The sequence below is a fragment of the Mytilus californianus genome, unplaced genomic scaffold (assembly GCF_021869535.1).
Source record: "Mytilus californianus isolate M0D057914Y unplaced genomic scaffold, xbMytCali1.0.p SCAF_5, whole genome shotgun sequence".
Classification (NCBI taxonomy): Eukaryota; Metazoa; Mollusca; class Bivalvia; order Mytilida; family Mytilidae; genus Mytilus; species Mytilus californianus.
In genome coordinates, this window is record NW_026262701.1 from 18,798,977 (window position 1) to 18,818,842 (window position 19,866).

The window sequence follows — 19,866 nt, forward strand, 5'->3', positions numbered from 1 at the left end:
GCTCTATTCATATCTTTAGTTTTCTATGTGGTGTTTTGTAAACAGTTGTTGATTGTCTTTTCGTCGGTTTTTGATTTTTGCCATGTCGTTATCAGTTTGTCTATCCCTTGGTATATTTCTTCTCTTTTACGGCTTATTACATCGTTTCCAGAAATTACTATGTTCGATATTAATACATTCGGCTACTAAAACAGTTACTCGAATCATTACAGAATTATATATCTTATTAACCATTACATGAATAGTATTTATGTGTTTTACATTTAACCCCCATTAAAACACTTTTAAGAACGCAGTTGGAGATTTATTAATCAGGTTAATAAAACATGGAACATTTTCTATCAGCGTATTTAAAAGCTGCTGTTCATTAACTTGACGATAACCCAGCAGAAATGTTGTTTATTCTCACTCCTAGTCCTGTCATAATAATGCATAACTGATACAAATACCTCAAAACTCACTGTCAAGCTGTTTCATTTCTCACAACTATAGCAATTCGTTTTTAGTGGACTATTATACTGTGTCAGTTTAAATACGTTATTACTTTTGATGGCTAGAGATTATTATTTTTTCTAGGGCAAAACAGGCATTGAATTATAAAAATAAGATTGCTTCGAAGTAAAATACATGCACTTTACACACCGAGAAAGATATAAAATATATGTTGTTGATAATAACGTCGTCCATTTTGGAACTCTTTACTGTAGGAATCTTACATTTTATAATATTGAATAATTGCTTTTAGTTACACCAAAGGAGGAAGAAAAGAGAACACATGTCTTCATGTCAATTTGCCGTTAAAAAAGAGGCAGAAGTCACCAAGGGAGCACTCAAAACTAATTATTTGAGACAAGAAGACAACACTTTGGCGAAAAACGAAAGACGAGGAAAAACCGAACATGTTCACTAAACACTTCATAAAAAACTAAAGACTGAACACGAATCCCGCCGAAAACTGGGGCTGAGCTCAGGTACTCTGTAAGGGTAAGCAGATCCTGCTTCACTAGTTGCACTCTTCGTGTTGCGCATAGTGAGTACAAATTTGTTGATGATTCTGATTTGGTGATGTCACAATCAAAGAAAATAGAATGGAATGGTGGTACCTACAATTATAACATATCCGTGGTCATCAGTGACACAGATATCCCATAACTGTCAACCAACTCGTGATGGCGTTCGTTAAACTTTCGAAGGATGACTTCAGCTTTACTACTACGAACCCCTTAGTCCAATAACTTCTTTGTCAGTAGAAACTCTTTATAAAGGAAATCATCAAAGGAAACACAAGCTCTGGAATATCGTATCAACTGAGAGATATCTACTCCTATGTTTCCCTTATTTTTGTTTTTATGTTGCCTATTACTTGTTTTCTGCTCAACGCACTGCTGACATTTTATTAATACGTGAAATTAATGTGTAAGTTTATCATTGACATGAGATTATTTTGACAGTCCTTTGTTATCTTCTTTCTTTTTCATAGACGAAGTCCCACATGTCCTCTATAGATTGGTTACTCTCTTATCAGCATTATATTGAAGATTAGTTTGCCGATTTGTTTGAGTTTATCCTCGCCTTAAAAAGGGACCTGATATTCCGTGTAGTGTAGATAATAATGTTTAAGAAACAATAAATAACTTTTAGTGTCTGAAAACTCAGATAACATAAGAAGATCAATGGGAAATCAAAATGTTGACGTCTATACAGAGTTTTTTTTAAATGTTTCATTTTTTCTTTACTTTTTCTTCACACACATATTGATGGAAATGACCACTGCAGTTGCAACCCTATGACACTATATGTATAACATATAATATACATATTGCGGCTAGAATTTTCAAATACAAAAACGTGATGGTTGATCTTCATATTGTCGACCTCAAATATAAACATTCTAATTACAACAGATTGCCTGTCCTCGATTCATATACAACAAAACTTCTCTGTGAATTGTGTTAATCAAAGAGTCGAACAACTGTGCACCTAAGATATAAATTGGAAACATTACTATTAAAATATTAATGAATTCAGGCAAAAATTATGCCAGACAATGGGGGTACACGTGACATAAAAGATGTAGATACTCTTTCCGAATGGGTTAAAGCTGTGATATTGTTGATACAAATCAGAATTTAAAAAATTAAACGTAATGGGTCTATGAACACTCATACTACATTTATCATCTAAGATGCAAATGCTGAAATGCAATAACACTTATAAATATGTTTGATTACGTCATTACATTTAATTGTTAGAGATTACTATTTTATCTAGTACACAGGAAAATCCTCTAGCAACATCGTGTTTCTTTGTAAATCACATACATGTAACATAGCATAACACAGCTTGGTATATATACATTAATAAGGTTTTGACAATTCACTAGCAAACTAACATATACTCCCACTACACATACCAAAAAGGAAATTCGGAACAATGATAGGTTTGTGCTATGTTCCTTTATAATTTTAATCATAGATGAATAATTGGGTCTTCGTTCGCTGTTTTTGATACAGATGATGAATTGCATACATGTCGTTAAAAAACGTTATATATATATAACTGGGTCTACTAAAGGATCCAAAAACCTTTTTTCCAAGTTATTAATATCTATATCTATCGACTATTTTATAAGAGCTTAAGAGTTCTTTTGAAACAACTTATTAGGAGTGGTGTTAAAAAGATGTGGATATTAAAAATGACAAAGATCTGTTATAAAATATATGTTCTAACTCTCTTTCCTCATGCAATAGCATAAAAAAAAAAACATTTGACTTTTGTACCGTTTTTACTAGTGTTTCACATTCAAAACTTAAAGATGAACTAATAGAATTATTCAACTTTTGCTAGTTGAAAAATATTACCAACGTAAATAAGAAATATCTTGTTTTAGGAAAGAACTAATCATACTTTAAAAAAACTCACTAAAACAGAAAATTCTCTCAAACTGACATCATCAAGATTGTTTAGTTATTTATTGAACTTTTTTTTAAGTTCGGAGGACATGTTTCCAACAGAAAATCGGCATTCATATGGGAACAAACTATGCTCCTTTTCATAGCGCCTTGTTATTAATACAGGCAAACTTCAAACGAGAGCTTCTCAGAGAGAATTAAATGAGCAAACATTATCATTTATCTTTACATTTTACTACAAAGATGATGTCCTTCTCACTAAACAATTAAAATTTTGGTGACTATGTTGAACACATTTGTCCAATCAAACTTGTTTTTTGTATTTGTTTTATTTTTCATGATGAAACATGTGAAATTACATACCACATTGATAGACATAAATTATAAAAATCAAGTAACACTTGTACGATTGATCAAGTCATAGTGATATAATAAGATATATTACAATTGATTTAGTTAATTAATTGAGTTAATTAAATGCTGCTTCTAACAATTGCCACTTCTGATCTATTTTGACTTTTTGTGCAGGGGTTGAGAAACATACAGAGTATTTTTCTATATTAATCCAATACTTTAGATATTCCCATATTTTGTGGGAAATATGTTCTCACATCTACATTTGTATATGTAGTAATTCAATAGCAACAACATATTATTTACTGTTAACAAAATCGTCAGACACACCTACAATTATTTCTTTTGCGCTAAAAGGCAAGACAATGTAATAATTTCTAATCCAGTCTATCATGGATAGCCAAAAATTTTGTACAACATTACATTCCCAAAAAATCTCTGATTCCTGAACAAGTACATAGTTCAGTTTCTATTAATTTACATTTCAATAAAAATGAATTACATGGTAGAACTCTATGAGTAATCTTAAATTGGAAATTTTATAAAAACGAATTTCTGGTTAAAATAAATGGCTAGAGTATATTGTATTCCAATCTTTAATCTGCGTATTTAAATCAATTTCCCATTTATTACGAGAAGATAAAGTTAACACTTTATCATCTTCCAAAAGTAATTTATAGAAAAAAATACAGGATTTTGGTTCTTTTTTAACTTTATCTTCCAATTTATTTTCAAAATTGTCCAATTTAGAACTACCTTCTGTCATACTTATCTATCTTTATGGAATTGCACTTATAATACTATTGAACTCAACAAGCTTAGTATTGATATTATACTTTTTTTCAGAAATCTCCATATGAAAATAATGTATTATTATCTGACACTAGATCATTAATAAAGATTACACTATTTTCAATATATTTGAACTTCAAAATCATCTTGCCATCTATTTTGATGTTTGGGTTTAGCCATATGGACTGGAGCAGAATATCATTATTCTTTTCAACTTTAAACTTATTGCGCAACTTGGAAAAATTACCAGGATATCATGTCAAAAGGGATTGACTTTCTTAGCTAGATTAAGTAATCCATCCTGACTAAAATTTAAGATTTTGTTTTCCCCAATTTTTTGTATTTCACCAAGGAGCAAAACTTTCTAAGGTGAGTAATTTTTTGGATCTAATAATTCATACAGCCACGACATTTTACACTTTAGCAAATACAGTAAATATTAGGCATCTTTAGACCTCCATCACAGTGTTCGGACATAACCACTGATCTCTTTAGTATATCTGGTTTCCTTTCCATAAACAAATGAAAAATATGTTCTGAATCTCCTTCAGAACCCCTTCTGGGGGTTAGGAAAGACAGTCAGAATTAGAACCAATATTGGACGTGCTAATGTTTTAATAACTATATCCCTTCCAATATATATTATTTCTCTGCAAGCCCAAGTATTTAACAATGACTTAATACTGTTTTATCTTAGCTGTAAAATTACATAGAGTTTTATCCACTTTAGCAAGCTACAAACCATATACCTAATAATTTGAACCTCCCAGAAAGGTTCTAATAAAGATTTTTGTCTGGCAAACGTTTTTCCATACTACTAGGGACTTTTGATCACCATCCAGGACTAATCAAACTTGAAAGTGTTCCATCAAATTCTTTACAATTTTGCAGTAATATCAAAACTTCTATTTTCTACGCTTTACACTACTATTCTGTTTGAAAAAATTGAAAGATGTACTACGTTGCATTAAACAGCTTTTTGTACAAACATGGGAATCTTAGATAAAAATTAAATGTTATATGTCATGAAAAAACTTCCTATATGAAGAACCATACTGCTTCCAACAACAAATACACTGAAAATAATATCATCAAAATGTCATAATTTTATCGATAACATATTTATTGAGTTTTGCGAATTGATATTTCAATAAACAGTCGGTATTCCAATGGGTATTTATTGTGTACCCCTACTGGTCGACTTGATATTGAAGTCATATGAAGCAAAAATCATACAAAACCTTCCCAAACTCAAAAAGAAGAAACACATATTTTTCAAAGTTCTTTAATTTCACACTCAGATATATTGATTATGTCCTGTCACTGCATAACCCACATTTCAACGAGCTTTAATGTCTCATATCTCCCAGTAAACTTCAGATTAAGGATTCATAAACTTTTCCTCGATGTTGACACAGATGAACGACTTTAAACTAGATAAATGTGAAGATTTCAACTTTCCATTCCCCAGCAGTTACATACCATCTGTTCCTTCGTATGGCGTTAACATACCTCAATTAATACGTTTCACTCGTGCATGCCCACACTATACGTACATTATTGACAGTGATGTGATCCTTACACAAAAACTTCCGCAACAGTTATGAGAAAGAACGACTGAAATCGACACGACATAAGTTTTATGGTCACCATCACAAATTGGTTGTCCAATAAGATGTGTCTATGTCTATAGTCATCGATATATTTTCTCGGTCTTATATATGCATATACCAGAACAATCGTTTGATCCATAACTTTACCGATTGTGTCCTATTCCCGATTTTATCATTTGACTGATTGTGAATTCGCATGGCGGTTGATGCACATGAAACAAGTACGCTTATCTTGTCGACGCATCCGGTATCGCTACTTTTGAATATCATGCAATTACACCATTTTTTGTTTGTTACCTTGATGAGTATCTTCTTAATCGGTTATGGTATTTGAACATGGGTAAACTACTGTTGCATAAAAAGAGAAGCGAAAAATACCAAAGAAACATTCAAACTCATAAGTCGAAAATAAACATCCATCTAGATATTAAATACGCGCAGGAATGGGAATGGACGGTCATAAATGTTATTACAGTCATATTCGTGAAAAAAGACCAACATAAATTAATAAAATGAAGTACATCCGAATAACATTCAAAAATAAGCATAGGTACTTTTTACATGATCACTAGCATGTATCTGAATCTTTAATAACAGAAAAGTACAGTTCTATTCAAGTAAGTATAATGGCATTACCTAGGAAATTTGAGATGTCTGACTTTTTAATATATTTCATGAATATAAACCCATAAAGACATAACAATTATGCATGCTTGTTCATCTCGAAGAAATGCGGAAAGAAAGTTTTCAATCGAATTTTGAAAATTTGTCTCCTGAAGTAGTTAGTATGCATAGTGTTCACAGATTTGATGAAATAAATGCATGTTTTTGGTCTGTATGTCAAATCCAATTTTTTTTATAAAGTATCAATAAATGAATTAAGGTGTATTTTATTGAGCAAAATCCTCCCACTCACTAACATTAGCTTTTTATTTGTCAGACCTCAATAAGTGCACGAAGAGCTGTCTTCGATGTATTAATATGCATAATCACATAATATAACTTCATTTGAGAAATTGAATTTAAATGACCAAAATTTATTAACATCCTTCCTAAACCTTTCAGGGGAATGAGTAAAGCACTATTCTAAATTAATGTAAAAACTATTATACAGTCTTTAGTTAAGCATAGCACGCAGCAGTTTCATTCAGGTATCATTTAAATCAGGTTATATGATTAAAACCGTTAATGGACATGTCATGACGATTGTTTTTTATTGATGTGAAATTGAGCCGCATATTTTCTTTTAATATTTTTTTATTTAATTGATATAATTAATGACAATATTATGAATACTAGTCTTCCTGTTAGTAATACATATAACCAGTAATGTTTTTTTGTATGGAAAACATATTTGTCATTTTTTATTTGTAGTCTTACTAGTTTATTCAATTGAAGTGTGCAATATGCAAACCAAAGGGCGGGAAAATAATACATATAATGTATCTGAAAAAGAAGATATTGATATAAATGAACGGGTAACACATAAAGAGTCATCAACCCAACAATACAGAAACCATAATACATCTTCACCTGAACACAAGGTCTTCAGCTATAGACATAAGTAAAACAAAGGTCTGCGTTAACCCGAATTGCATCTTGTGTAATAATATACTACTTTATCAATATATTGATACTACAACTGGTAAACTATATAATTATCCTTTCCCTATCTACTTGCCAAACTACATCTTATACTGTGTAACAACCCTAGATAACGCCAAAGAGGAAATGCTGATTACATGATTACCAGTTGTAGCATCAATACATTAATAAAGTAATAAATTATTTTAATTTGCAATTCGTATAACCTACATTTGTACATGAAGTTATTTAAGAGAAGTGTCTCCTCACACTTTTTATGCCAGTTACGTCACAATTGTTAATAATTGCTGTAGTATTGCTCAGGTAAATAGGGTCGATGGAAGCATATATCATTATTGATATAAGCTGATAAGGCTATGAAATATATCACTGAAAAAGTACATTTGCATGACAATAAATATTGTAACACCTGAAGGTTTTGATGTCAACACAATGGTTAACCAAAGAACAATCCAATTTGTTTCAGGGCTTGTATAAATGTTCAATCCTGTTAAGACAAACTAAATTGATTGTTTTGAAGCATCATTGTCCTGGTATTGATACAAACTTGTGCAAATATTTTATTTTATAGTAAAACCAAATCTATGCGAAATAGTTAATAGGAGAGTACTCACATCTGGTAAGTTCATGAAGATGTTCCGAAACCTGTTTATCTTAATTAATTATCATTACAAAGAACACATGATGCCGATGTCAAAGCGATTTTATATGAATTTGAAACTAATGGTTTAAAAAAGAAGGTCGATCAACTAATAGACGTTCCAGTGACACACAATAAATTTAGCACCAATATCAATCGTGCAAATAACAATTTTGATTATTTTGAATGACCTATATTTAAAATACGAAATTACTTGATTGATAGTTACATATTAATTTATCATTATTTTACGTATCCGTTATATCTAAGGAATGAACTTCGGAATCATATACATATCTCAAATACTATGCATACGTTTTCATTTTCTTGCAATGTATGATATACAATTTAATTACAGGAACCAATGCGATATCGGATACCAAGTACACAGGACTCATTACACAAAACTAGTTTTGCCTTGTATTTTTGCCATGTTACAGCTTTCAAAATATCAATAATAGTGAATTTAATGTTTTTTGAGTTAATTGTTGATAAATAGGTTTTTACTACTGATAACATGATAAAGTAATTAGGGGCAAGGGGTTGAGAACATAATAAACTAGCTCTAAATGTAGTAGCCCATGAGCGTTGCCAACTGTCTCTTTTCACATTTTATTACAAACTCGGGGGAGTCTAATTTATCGTCATTTGCTGCTGTGTAATTAATCTCAGTATATTTATTGTATCTTGTTAACCTTTAAACTTGCATTAATTTTGATTCTGCTCGAGAATTCCAAAGGACAAGGTACGATAAGCATCGGAGAACGGCCCCCAATTTTCGTTCATAAATTATATTTTTAAAGTTTAAAACCTATATTCTTGTAAACATCAATAGATTTGTCAACTTCCGCTGAAATTATTTATGCTTTGTTGCTGTAAACACCTCAAGATTCGCGAAAAGGGAGGAAAAAATGGCAGTTTTCAAACCTTTTTTCTGTATTCCTACGACCCACGATCATATTTATTCCTGACATTCCTTGAATATAAATGTTGATGCATTTCAAATATCTTAGTGGGCAATAGGTACGCTCATAGTTAAAAATAAAAAAAAGTTAAAAAAATCGTCGTAGGTTTCATTGAATCATCGAAATATTTAAACGAACTGCGGACCGGAGATGATTTACGGTATTCACTGGATCCGACGACAGACTGTTCTTCTTGCTATAACGGCAAGTTTCTTTATGACGTAAACTTTACATCTACGAAAAAGAAACACAGGATATTCCTGTATTTATTATTGTATGAATTTAAAGTGAGATTTTAGCATACCATCGAGTTCTGACACAAAATCAGAAGGAATTATGACAAACTTCAGAAAAAATATTTGAATGTTAATGGTAGATTGGCATGTCGAAGCATAAGTATGTCTTTTGTAACGTAAAAACTGCAGAGATTTGTTAAGCATGTAGTCTCCGTGGAATGGTGTATTCTAAACAAAAACAAATGTTTAATATAAATTCTATACCCAACAGATCAATATTGGTGTCAACATTAAATTTTAGGACAACTTTACCCTTCAGAAACACGTATTTTGCTTTATAAATAACGAAATTGTCGCCCTGGAATGTATAAATATCTGTCGACAATTTTGTGAAAAGTGCTTTCTTTCACGTCCGCATATCTATCAAGTATGGCATGCCAAGTTAACATTTAGGCAATCATTACGGATGGCGAAAATAAATTACAGAACTGTGAATAATAACATACATTGTAATTTATACGACATAAGAAGCCACCATGTGACAATTCTAATTATTTAATTGTGTAAGTGTAACCGTAATAAAGACCAAGCTAAACTATCCAACATTATTATGTATCTTGAGTCTTGGTCTTGGTGTTGTTTGTATTTATTGGAATTATGATTTGTAATTGTCCCCCGCCTTCCCGCCGCTATTTTTAAACAACAAAGCGTGCCACTTCGCATTTCTTGTTTGAAAATTATTCTCTACATTACTTTCCATCATAAATATGCATGAAGTATTTGCCACTGGACGATCAGAAAACAACATTCAACCAATCATATATCTTCTTTAATTACAATACTATAATGACTTTAAACATATATAAATATAGGATTCGTTTAATTTTCTAATCAGATATTCACACGTCAAAGAAAACGAAAAACGAATATTGAATATCAAAGGAAAAAACGCATCATAGTCAAAAATATCATGTTTGTAATTTTGTACGCCAAAAGTGTTTCGTGTACAAAAGTCGCATCAGTGACGGTCGAATAAAAAAAGTCAAAAGACAATAAAAGGCTTAAAATTTCGAAACGTTTTGCCAAAAACCGGTTAAGGTTATCTATTCATGAATAGAAAATCCGTAGTTTTTCAAACAATTCAAACCCTAACCCTAACCATAAATGCTAGCTCATAAGGTTACAGTCAGCAGGCAGTTATTTTGACTCCGACCCAACTAATCTTTGCTCTTACCCCTTAATGCCACGTGATAAACGGAAAATCAGCAAATACCAATGTTAAAGTCTTCGGCCTAGGTCAGAACCCATCATATGCGGCTCGCGAGGTGAAAAGTAAAATCACAAAAATACTGAACTCCGAGGAAAATTCAATCGGAAGGTCCCTAATCACATGGCAAAATCAAATGACAAAACACATCAAACGAATGGACAACAACTGTCATATTCCTGACTTGGTACAGGCATTTTCAAATGTAGAAAATGGTGGATTGAACCTGGTTTTATAGCGCTAAACCTCTCACTTGTACGACAGTCTCATCAAATTCCGTTATATTTACAACGATGCGTGAACAAAACAGACATAATAAATAAAATAGTCAAAATATGGGTACAGCAGTCATCACTGTGTTACAATATCAAAACAAACAATCATTTACAAAAAAGCACAAAAGCATCTATCAAATTAAAAACCACATTCATTGCTTCGCGTGTCTGACGTCAGAAAATGTAAACGTCACATAAGAAGACGCTTCCACGAGGCAACCGAAACGGTGTTTGTCTCATGAGTTTTACGCTTGGTGGGAAAATGACTAACCAAGCAAACCTGTGCGCCACAATGTGCATGTGTTTGAAAAGATGAATAGTTAAAATTCGCAAATTAACTACAACAGACAAATGTGATTATAAATGTTTTATATTTCAAACTTGGAAAAAATGTCTATACATCACTTTTATTCTTAGCTGTATGTTTATGCGCATTTAATTAGTGAACTTATTAAGAATCAAATACTACTTTTTGTAATTGGAGTGTTAAAGCGATGACCAAAGCATATTTTGAATGAAGCGCGGAGGTTACAAAAGAGGCATTCAAAGTGTTATTACATTTAAATGCTACAACTATGAAATTATGAGTTTTATCGAATTTTTCGTTAGTTTTTCCCATGCATTCTTGTGACATTGTCATGGGAAGTACGTGCTGCCATCAATGTTGCATTTGTTGGAATGCCTCTCAATTGTTGTCATCCAATCAAAAGTATGGCTTCTTATGAGACATACATGTGATGTATTTATTGATATTAAAAAGTTGAAATTACCAAATGGCATTATATTACTACTTTTAAAATTGTGCGATTTGATAAAACATTATATGTGCAGTCAGTTTATACAAGATTTTGTATAGTTTTACTTCATTTATTCTATTTATTTAATTGTACGATGACTTAAATGAAAGGTGCACATAGTAAGAATCCTTCTTATTATATAAATCCGCGCTTAAACATACGCATCCACCCAAAGAATTGACTTTTGCAGTCATATACTCTTATTAGTAATTTGCATGTCCAAGTATAATTGTTCTTTTTTATAAACAAATTATAAAAACACAAAAACATAACGAAAAAATTTAAAACGCAAAATAAACACATACTATGAACTTACATTATATTTCACGAATCATTCGACAACGACAGGAAAGAGAAACCATTTTTCGACATCGCTAGTATCCACATCATAATTACGGATAAAAAAAATCGTTCCATATTTCATTTCATCGTGAAAGAAACAGCAGTTTATTCAGTACTCAGTTCTCACTTATCATGTTTCTCTGGCTTCGAAAAAGAAAAGAATGGATACATTATGTTTAACTTAAGTATTCTTTTTCTTCAATTTCTGAATTTTATTCTCATACACACTTGTCCGAGCCGACACTTATTTGATTTGTTGACATTGACTTATGATATTTGGCATAAAGTGTATAACCAAGAGATGTCATATCAGTCTAATATCATTATGACCTTTACCGTTGATCTCAAGGTCAAAATAATTGATCATTTGTTGTTGACCTTTGCATTTCAAAGTAAAATAATTCAGTTTTATTTGTCCAACCTTAAAACCATATATATTCCCACAGGCTATGTCAATTTCTTTTTACTGAACCGAAAGATTTATTCCTTGAAATCAAATCCCCGTTAAATAATGAATCGTTAATTATCTCCAAAATGATTTATATCCCCACCCATTGCCTTGATAAATCATTTCTAATTCACCATAGGTTTTGTACCCAGGGGACACATTCACGTCCCCACTCCTACATCATATTAATTCTTATTTGCCTGGACATTTTATTCCAGACGAGGTCTTTTTGTGGTACAAGCCACGTCTATTTCATTTCATTAGCTATGAAATATCTTTAAAAACTGTTCATACCCACCCCTAATTAGTAAATCATTTATATTCTTGTTTTCATGAAAAGACCTTCACATTGAAAGATAGGTTTTGTAGTTGTTTTTAATTTACAAAAAAAAGGGTTGCTGCTGCTAAGCAACATGTGGGTTTATATGCTCGATATGGAATTCGTCAAAAAAAGATTAATGATGATCTAGATGTTTATAGTATCGTGTAGTGTAACACCATATGAGAAAGTATATTCTACCAACATTACTAAATTCATACTTCAGATAACAGAGAACCCATTATTGAACGGTTGATATGCACTTATTATGTAGCTTAGTTGGTGATAAGCATTAAGTGAACTATACAATTGAACCAACTTAAAAGTTGTTCCTAAACAGACAATCTGCATTGAATTCAATTTAATTTGTTCAATAAAATGACTAATTGATTAAATATGGAACGATTTTTGCGAAGCAACATTTGTGTTGCTATGCTCAATACGGAATTTGTTAAGAATAAAGATGTATATGATAGCATATTGGAATGAAACACCATATGGGAAAGAAAAATCAAAGAAAAAACAACTGTTAAATTCATACTTCAGAGGTGGAAACACCCATTTTTTAACCGTTGCTAGGCAACATTTCTGTTGCGAAGTTGTTTTTAAGCATATAGTAAACGAAATCAAAGGGACTTTTCATTTGTGACTTCAAGTTCTTCTTAGACAAACAATATCATTTGGAATTGTTAAAACTTTTACTGATCAAGCAATTAATGTATGATATTAATATAAACTTATTTGGAGAGAGGTCCAAAAATGCCCCTTATCGTACCTTATCCTTTGGAATATTAAACCTGTATTTGAATCTTATCTTTTAAGATATTTGTTTTGGGCACCGCTTCGGTATTCATGACAATTGCTGACAATTACGGATACCTTAACTTGGTGGAGCTCTTGGGTGACAACTGTAAATGCAATAATGTCAAATTCCTGTAGTAAAATTAATCGAAGGTTACACAGGATCTATATAACCATTGTTTAGCTATGTCTGTTGATTATTAATTTTAGTAAACTTTGAAAATATCAGCCGTTGTTATTTAAAATAATCACATAGTAGATTATCTTTTTTATTTTTTTATTTTCCCGAGTACTATTTTAGGAAAAAAATTATATTCTATAAATACATTCGTGACTGTAATAAGGAAGTCTTTCTAGTTTTTTTTAGAGCAATGTTCCTATATTTATTTAACAATGAAGACATTATTCACTATACACGAGAATGACATTTACTGACTTTTAAATAATATATATTTTTTTTTAATTTAATATACACTATGTAATATAACGTCAATCTTTAGTCAACGTTATATTTTAGACTTTTAACAGAATAAAACACATTTACAACCAGTGCTGGAACTCAGAATACAATATGTATTTAAAGAAGTGTGGATAAGTTCAACGACATACTGGTTTAGGGCAGGTTAATTATTAAAATCGAACGCATAATAATATCCCACGATACATCGTACACATGTTGGCTTGAAGCTTTATTTCTTGTTTTAGAATCTAAATTAAACTGCAGAAGAAAATTAATTGACATACATAATCTGAACATATGGTTTCAATTCAATCGCTATGAAACTAGAAAAAGCACAGAAAACATATCGTTTTCTTTTGATTTTGAAAGATGTATGACCAAATTGAATTTTTTTTGGTACGTCATAATAATGGCGAGAGAAAGTTGTATTTTTGAAATGGAGCTTTCCTTTTATACATAGTAAAAATGTTGTTAAGGGTGTTGGTTGCTCCGTGTAAAATTAACAAGCTTTTAAACTGTTATAGTATATAAATAACTAAACTAAAAAACACAGGAAAAAAAGTAAGGTCCGTGTATTTTTTTTGAGAAATAAACCCTAGAAAATTTGACTGGAAATGAGCTCTCTAGCTTTTTCATACAATTAACAACTCTGTTCTTTCAAAAACTATGACAAAAAACAGGGATTTTATAAATTTTTCAAAAATTACTTTTCAAGCTATTTGTAATAAAATTATTAAAAGGAAAGTCGGGGTTAGCTGGGAATTTTTTTTAATTGCATTACATGGATGAAACCCAGGAATTCCGAATATCTAACAAAAAGAAAAAAAAACCAACATCAGCGAATATCCTTAACAAACAACTCGACCTCATCAAAATGTTTCACTTGTCATGATTGAGCTTGGTTTCATTTATATTAGTTTTATGTCTTCTGTCATAAACATTGGAATGATTGAACTATACTTGTTGTTTTATTTTGTAGATTGGTAATACAAAAGAACAATTGACAAGTTAATGAAGGAAACAGTATGCAGTGGAATTTTCTACATTATGTTATTCATTGCTTAACCATTTCAAATTCGTTTCCTTTAAAAAGCCTAATGAGGAAACCAATGCCGCAATATATGGATTGAACAATATATGTTTAAGATTTATTGCATACCAGGGAGACTTGTACTAATTGTAGACGCAGACGTTGTTACTGCATTTACGCCTTTGCATACAACAGTGTGTTTTATTGTCAAAAGATGCAAATATTAACGTCTTTAGCAATGGAAAACAACGTGACCGTGAACAATTTGAGTTCTTCGTACGTGAATCATTCAAGGAACTATCTAAATATACAAGAAGACGATTCTGTTGAAAGACAATTTGAACATATTGTGAACACGTATGTACCACCGGTTTTGATTATTCTTGGTACATTTGGAAATGTATGTACTTTATTGGTTATGAGAACAAGACCATTTCGGCATTATCCAATTGGGTTCTATATTTCAGCATACGCTTTAACAAGTTTGTTGACGCTATATTTATTTTTGGGATCAGAGTGGGTAGCGCTAGTAGCAGAAAAAAGATCTATAGACAGTCAGGCAGATTGGATATGTAGATTATGGCAATTTTTTAGTCGAGTGGTAACATATTCTAGCATTTGGTTTGTTGTTTCTATGACAATCGATCGCTATATAACGATCTGGCATAGGAAAAAATCATCGAAGATATGTACTTTGTTCATGGCAAAATTTGCTACTATTTCAATCTTCGTTGGGCTTATTGTTGTTAGTGTACATGCAATGTGGACATATGAACTGATGGATGGTTGCTTCTTCTTTCATAACGATGATGATTTACATGTTGTTATCTGGCCTTGGATGTCTGCAAGTTGTTATTCATTCATTCCATTAGCTTTACTCATAACGTTTGATATTTTGATATTTACGGGGCTATGTATGAGAAACGTACCCGAAGAAACTGACAACGAAATGACACCAATGGTACTTACACATGCCACTCTAGTTTTATCTATGTTTTACTTTTTGTTAGTGCTGCCACCTACTGTAATTAATATCGTTGATCAGACTTATCCGCCATCATGGCTGCAAAAACCTCACTTTAGATTGCAGTTGGCAAAAGCTAGAGTTATCGGACATTACATGGCGTGGACAAATACTGTTATTGTATTTTACATTTGTATATTGTTTTCGCAAACTTTTAGAAAACAGGTAAATAATATGCTCAAATCACTGATATTTTCTAAACCGGACAGGAGAATGTATGAACTTCACCATGGCTCAGATAGTAGTGCCAGTCAAATGGAAACGGAAATATCTGTAACTCTGGTTTAAACATTTGTTTAACGATGAATATACCAACTGCAAAAGCATTGGTAAAAAAAAAGAGTCTGTATGTATATGTTTTAAGATGTTCTGTTTTTTTTAACTACTTGGGTTGTCATAAACCATTTTTAATGCGTTTACACAAAGGTTAGTAATGTTGTTGTTGGTTAACTAGATGTTTAAATGTTAAACTAATACAATGGCTGTGTGAGTCAAACTAGAGGAAGATTGTTTTCTTATATGCTAAGCTGTGGTGTACAAACTAATAGTTTTAGTATAATTACATGAAGTTTCGTACATAAAATTAAAGAAAAAAACGTTGATTTTACTGCTACATTTTCCAGTAGTTCATTTCCATTTATTTCAGACGGTTTAGACGAGAGAAGAACATGTACCATAATGATTGTGGTTTGTTTAAATACATGTGTTACTGTAAAACTAATAAAATGATCATAAAAATAAAAAGAAAGACATCTTTTTTCTTGTATACTCAGTTGCGATGTAAAAACTGTATTTGGTTGTGTATTCTGTCATAAAATTTCATTATTAAGACATACATGACATGAATTGTCACATACAATTTCATTATTGAGACAAACAAGAAATGAGAAATGATTTTACTTCTATTTCAACTTCATTACTTTCAACCGTCTAGACAATAAGAGATTGTTATATGTTAAATACCTGTTTTACTGTGAAACTTATTTTGCCAGGAAAATAAAAAGTACAAAGCTTAGTTCTATAAGCTCAGCTGTTATGTACACTTATTATTATTAGTGTTATAACATCAAATTTCGTAGTTAAAAATATAGTTAACTTTATTGCTAGTTGTTCTACAAAATGTACTACATGTGGTTGTCAAAATTCGTTCAACATTTGTATATCCTATTCCTAACTCATATTCTTTCTTGTGAATCTTATTTAATCAATTACTGTTCATCGTCTTTATATATATTTTTTGTGAAATGGATGTTAAATACCAGCAATAAAAAAGATTTATATATACATGAAACTATACATGAAACAGTAAAATTGGAAATGATGTGTCTATTGAAATAATCTAAATTATACATCATATTGCTGCCGCCTGAACGCAAGTCCAACCTGTTGTGCATCCCTAAATCAATAACAGGATTTTTGATGGAAAACCCGGTTAAAAATCTAGTCTATAAAACATTTATCCCAACGTGTCTAGTTTGTTTGAAAAAAAACCCTTATTATATGTTGCACGGAAATAAGACTTAAAATTTTCTACCAACAAGACTTCCTGTTTTTTCAATAAATTATGATTTTCAAACACAAGCCCTTTCATGTCTAATATTAAAAATCCAGACAGAGAGTATATAAATAATTTCAGAACGTGGAAAATCAAAGAGTTTCATTATCTTCATTTTGCTTTTGTCATTTCCTTCTCATGATCTAATTCTTGTCAGACAATTGTAGTACGTAGCAGCGAACGACTAGGAAAGACATATATCAATACATATACTGTGCATAATAAATCTAATTACAAAGAATCTACTAAACAAGACATTAATAAATCCGACCCACACTAAAGACGACTATCCCCATGGCAAAAAAGGAATAAACAGGATTTACAGACCGCTAACATTTTTACAAAACTTATTATAAAAAATTACGAAAGTAGATTTATAGTAATGTTTTCAACTTTTGGTAAAGAAACATCTGATTTATTACAATAGTAGTACAAATGTTTTCTTGAAATAACTGAGCATAAAACGTCTGCATTTTGACAACGTGAAAGACCAACATAATTGGAGGCTGCTAGGAATTTGAATTGCCCACCTAGACCATTTACCCGTTTAATTTTCAAAGGGAATTTACTTCTTTCAAATATACTGTTTTCATCATATTTAAAGTTTAACATTTCCCCGTCGTCTCACAAAAGAAGATTTCTGAAAATTGGCCATTAAAATCAAAGATTGCATATGGCGTCTATGCTTTTCATCCTACAAAAACTTAAATAGAATCACTTGCAGAGGACCTTATATACATTATCTAGTAACGTAGGATGCAAAAAATGTATTGAAGTTATTTTAGAGGAGTAATGTGATTTACAAAAGTGTTACTTGATCAAATTAAATGTTTAAAATGAATCTTACAATCATCACTACCCGTAGGCATGTTAAGCCTCAAAACAATTCAGTTTAAGAGGAGAAATATTTTGATAATTTCCCAATCAGAGTCCGTGATCTCCACTTATGTCAATATATTTCATTTAATTGGAACTACATCGTTGTTAGGAGGTCTATGTGACCAATAGGGGTCTAAAAGAAATAACCAAATTCACTTTATGTAAAACAAATTTAGGGACTATTAAGTTAGTTTCTTAAAAGTTTCTAATCTATCAACAGAGAATTTAAGAATGGAATGTTGTATATCATGGCAGTTCTGAAGTACTGATTACTGACCTGGTAATGACAGCGGTATTGATCCACTGCTACATAATCAAAATAACACTTTATCAATTTAAAAACATAATTCACGTTCAAACCCAATTTTCACAGATATCCTTTCATTAGTATTTAAATCAATGCCTAGCCTAACTGTGGCCCAAATCATATATACAATGAAAGATCGGGAAGGTCTCACAATCATTTAAGCGGTCTCCGGTAGTCTTTTGCAATATATTTTGAATATCAAACTGGCACTTTGAGGCTACCTTACATGTCGAAGACAAAAGATTCAAAAATTAGCTCTTAATAGTATATGTATCTATATATATTAACTTATTCTGTGCTTTTTGAAGGCTAAACACTTATTAATACCTGATCACGCGAGGAGCTATATGAACAAAAAGGTCGGGCATAAAACGAATAGCAAAATTCATCAAAGACAACTTTGAATGAGGGATTTGGAATCCTACCGTCTCAATAAATTATCAATTAAACAAAGGGAATTTAAGAAAGCCTAAGGTATTTTATAGAGTAAGCCAGCACATGTAAAAGTACCGAACCACTGACTACTGAGCTGATCAGACTCTCTTGGACTAATAGTCCACCAGTAGCGGTATCGAACCAGTGCGAAAAATTTGAATCATACGTCAGTCTTTACTTTTCTATGTATTTTTTTTTCTCAAAATTTTTTTTCGTAGCTTTTTCGTTTTTTTATTGGCGATATCAGTAAATAAATGAGTTTCTCTTCTACTTATGAGTTATGAATGTCCCCTTGGTGTCTTTTGTCCCTTTTCTTATGAATATTAAAAAATATATATATATTTATGGCACAGGAGACCATTATTATATTTGTTTTGAAGATGACTACACGGTTAACCAAAGAGGAACGAAAGATACCAGAGGGACAGTCAAACTCATAGATCGAAAACAAACTGACAACGCCATGGCCAAAAATAATAAGACAAATAGACAAATAATAGTACAGATGACACAACATAGACAACTAAAGACTAAGCAACATGAACCCCACCAAAAACTAGGGGGGGGGGGGATGATCTCAGGTGCTCCGGAAGGGTAAGCAGATCCTGCTCCATATGTGGCACCCGTCGTGTTGCTTATGTTATTACAAATCCGGTAAATAGTCTAATTCGGTAGGTCACATTCGTGAAAAGGGAAGGGTATTGTAGTTACGACATAAGGAACATATCCGATATCATCTGTGAAACGGTTATTCCATAACAGTCAACCAACTCGTGATGGCGTCCGTAAAATTTACGAAGGGATGATTTC

The 19,866-nt window shown here is 31.5% G+C and overlaps 1 protein-coding gene across 1 annotated transcript in view; it reads left to right on the forward strand.

Moving 5' to 3' along the window:
* The window catches only part of LOC127701072 (C-C chemokine receptor type 3-like), a 36,246-nt gene extending 19,345 nt beyond the window's left edge, over positions 1-16,901 (forward strand). Inside the window, exon 2 of the mRNA XM_052204866.1 lies at positions 14,806-16,901. Coding sequence (XP_052060826.1) covers positions 15,071-16,168 — 1,098 coding nt within the window. The 5' untranslated portion in view covers positions 14,806-15,070 and the 3' untranslated portion in view covers positions 16,169-16,901. The remainder of the gene's footprint in view (positions 1-14,805) is intronic.
* Positions 16,902-19,866: the final 2,965 nt, after the last annotated feature.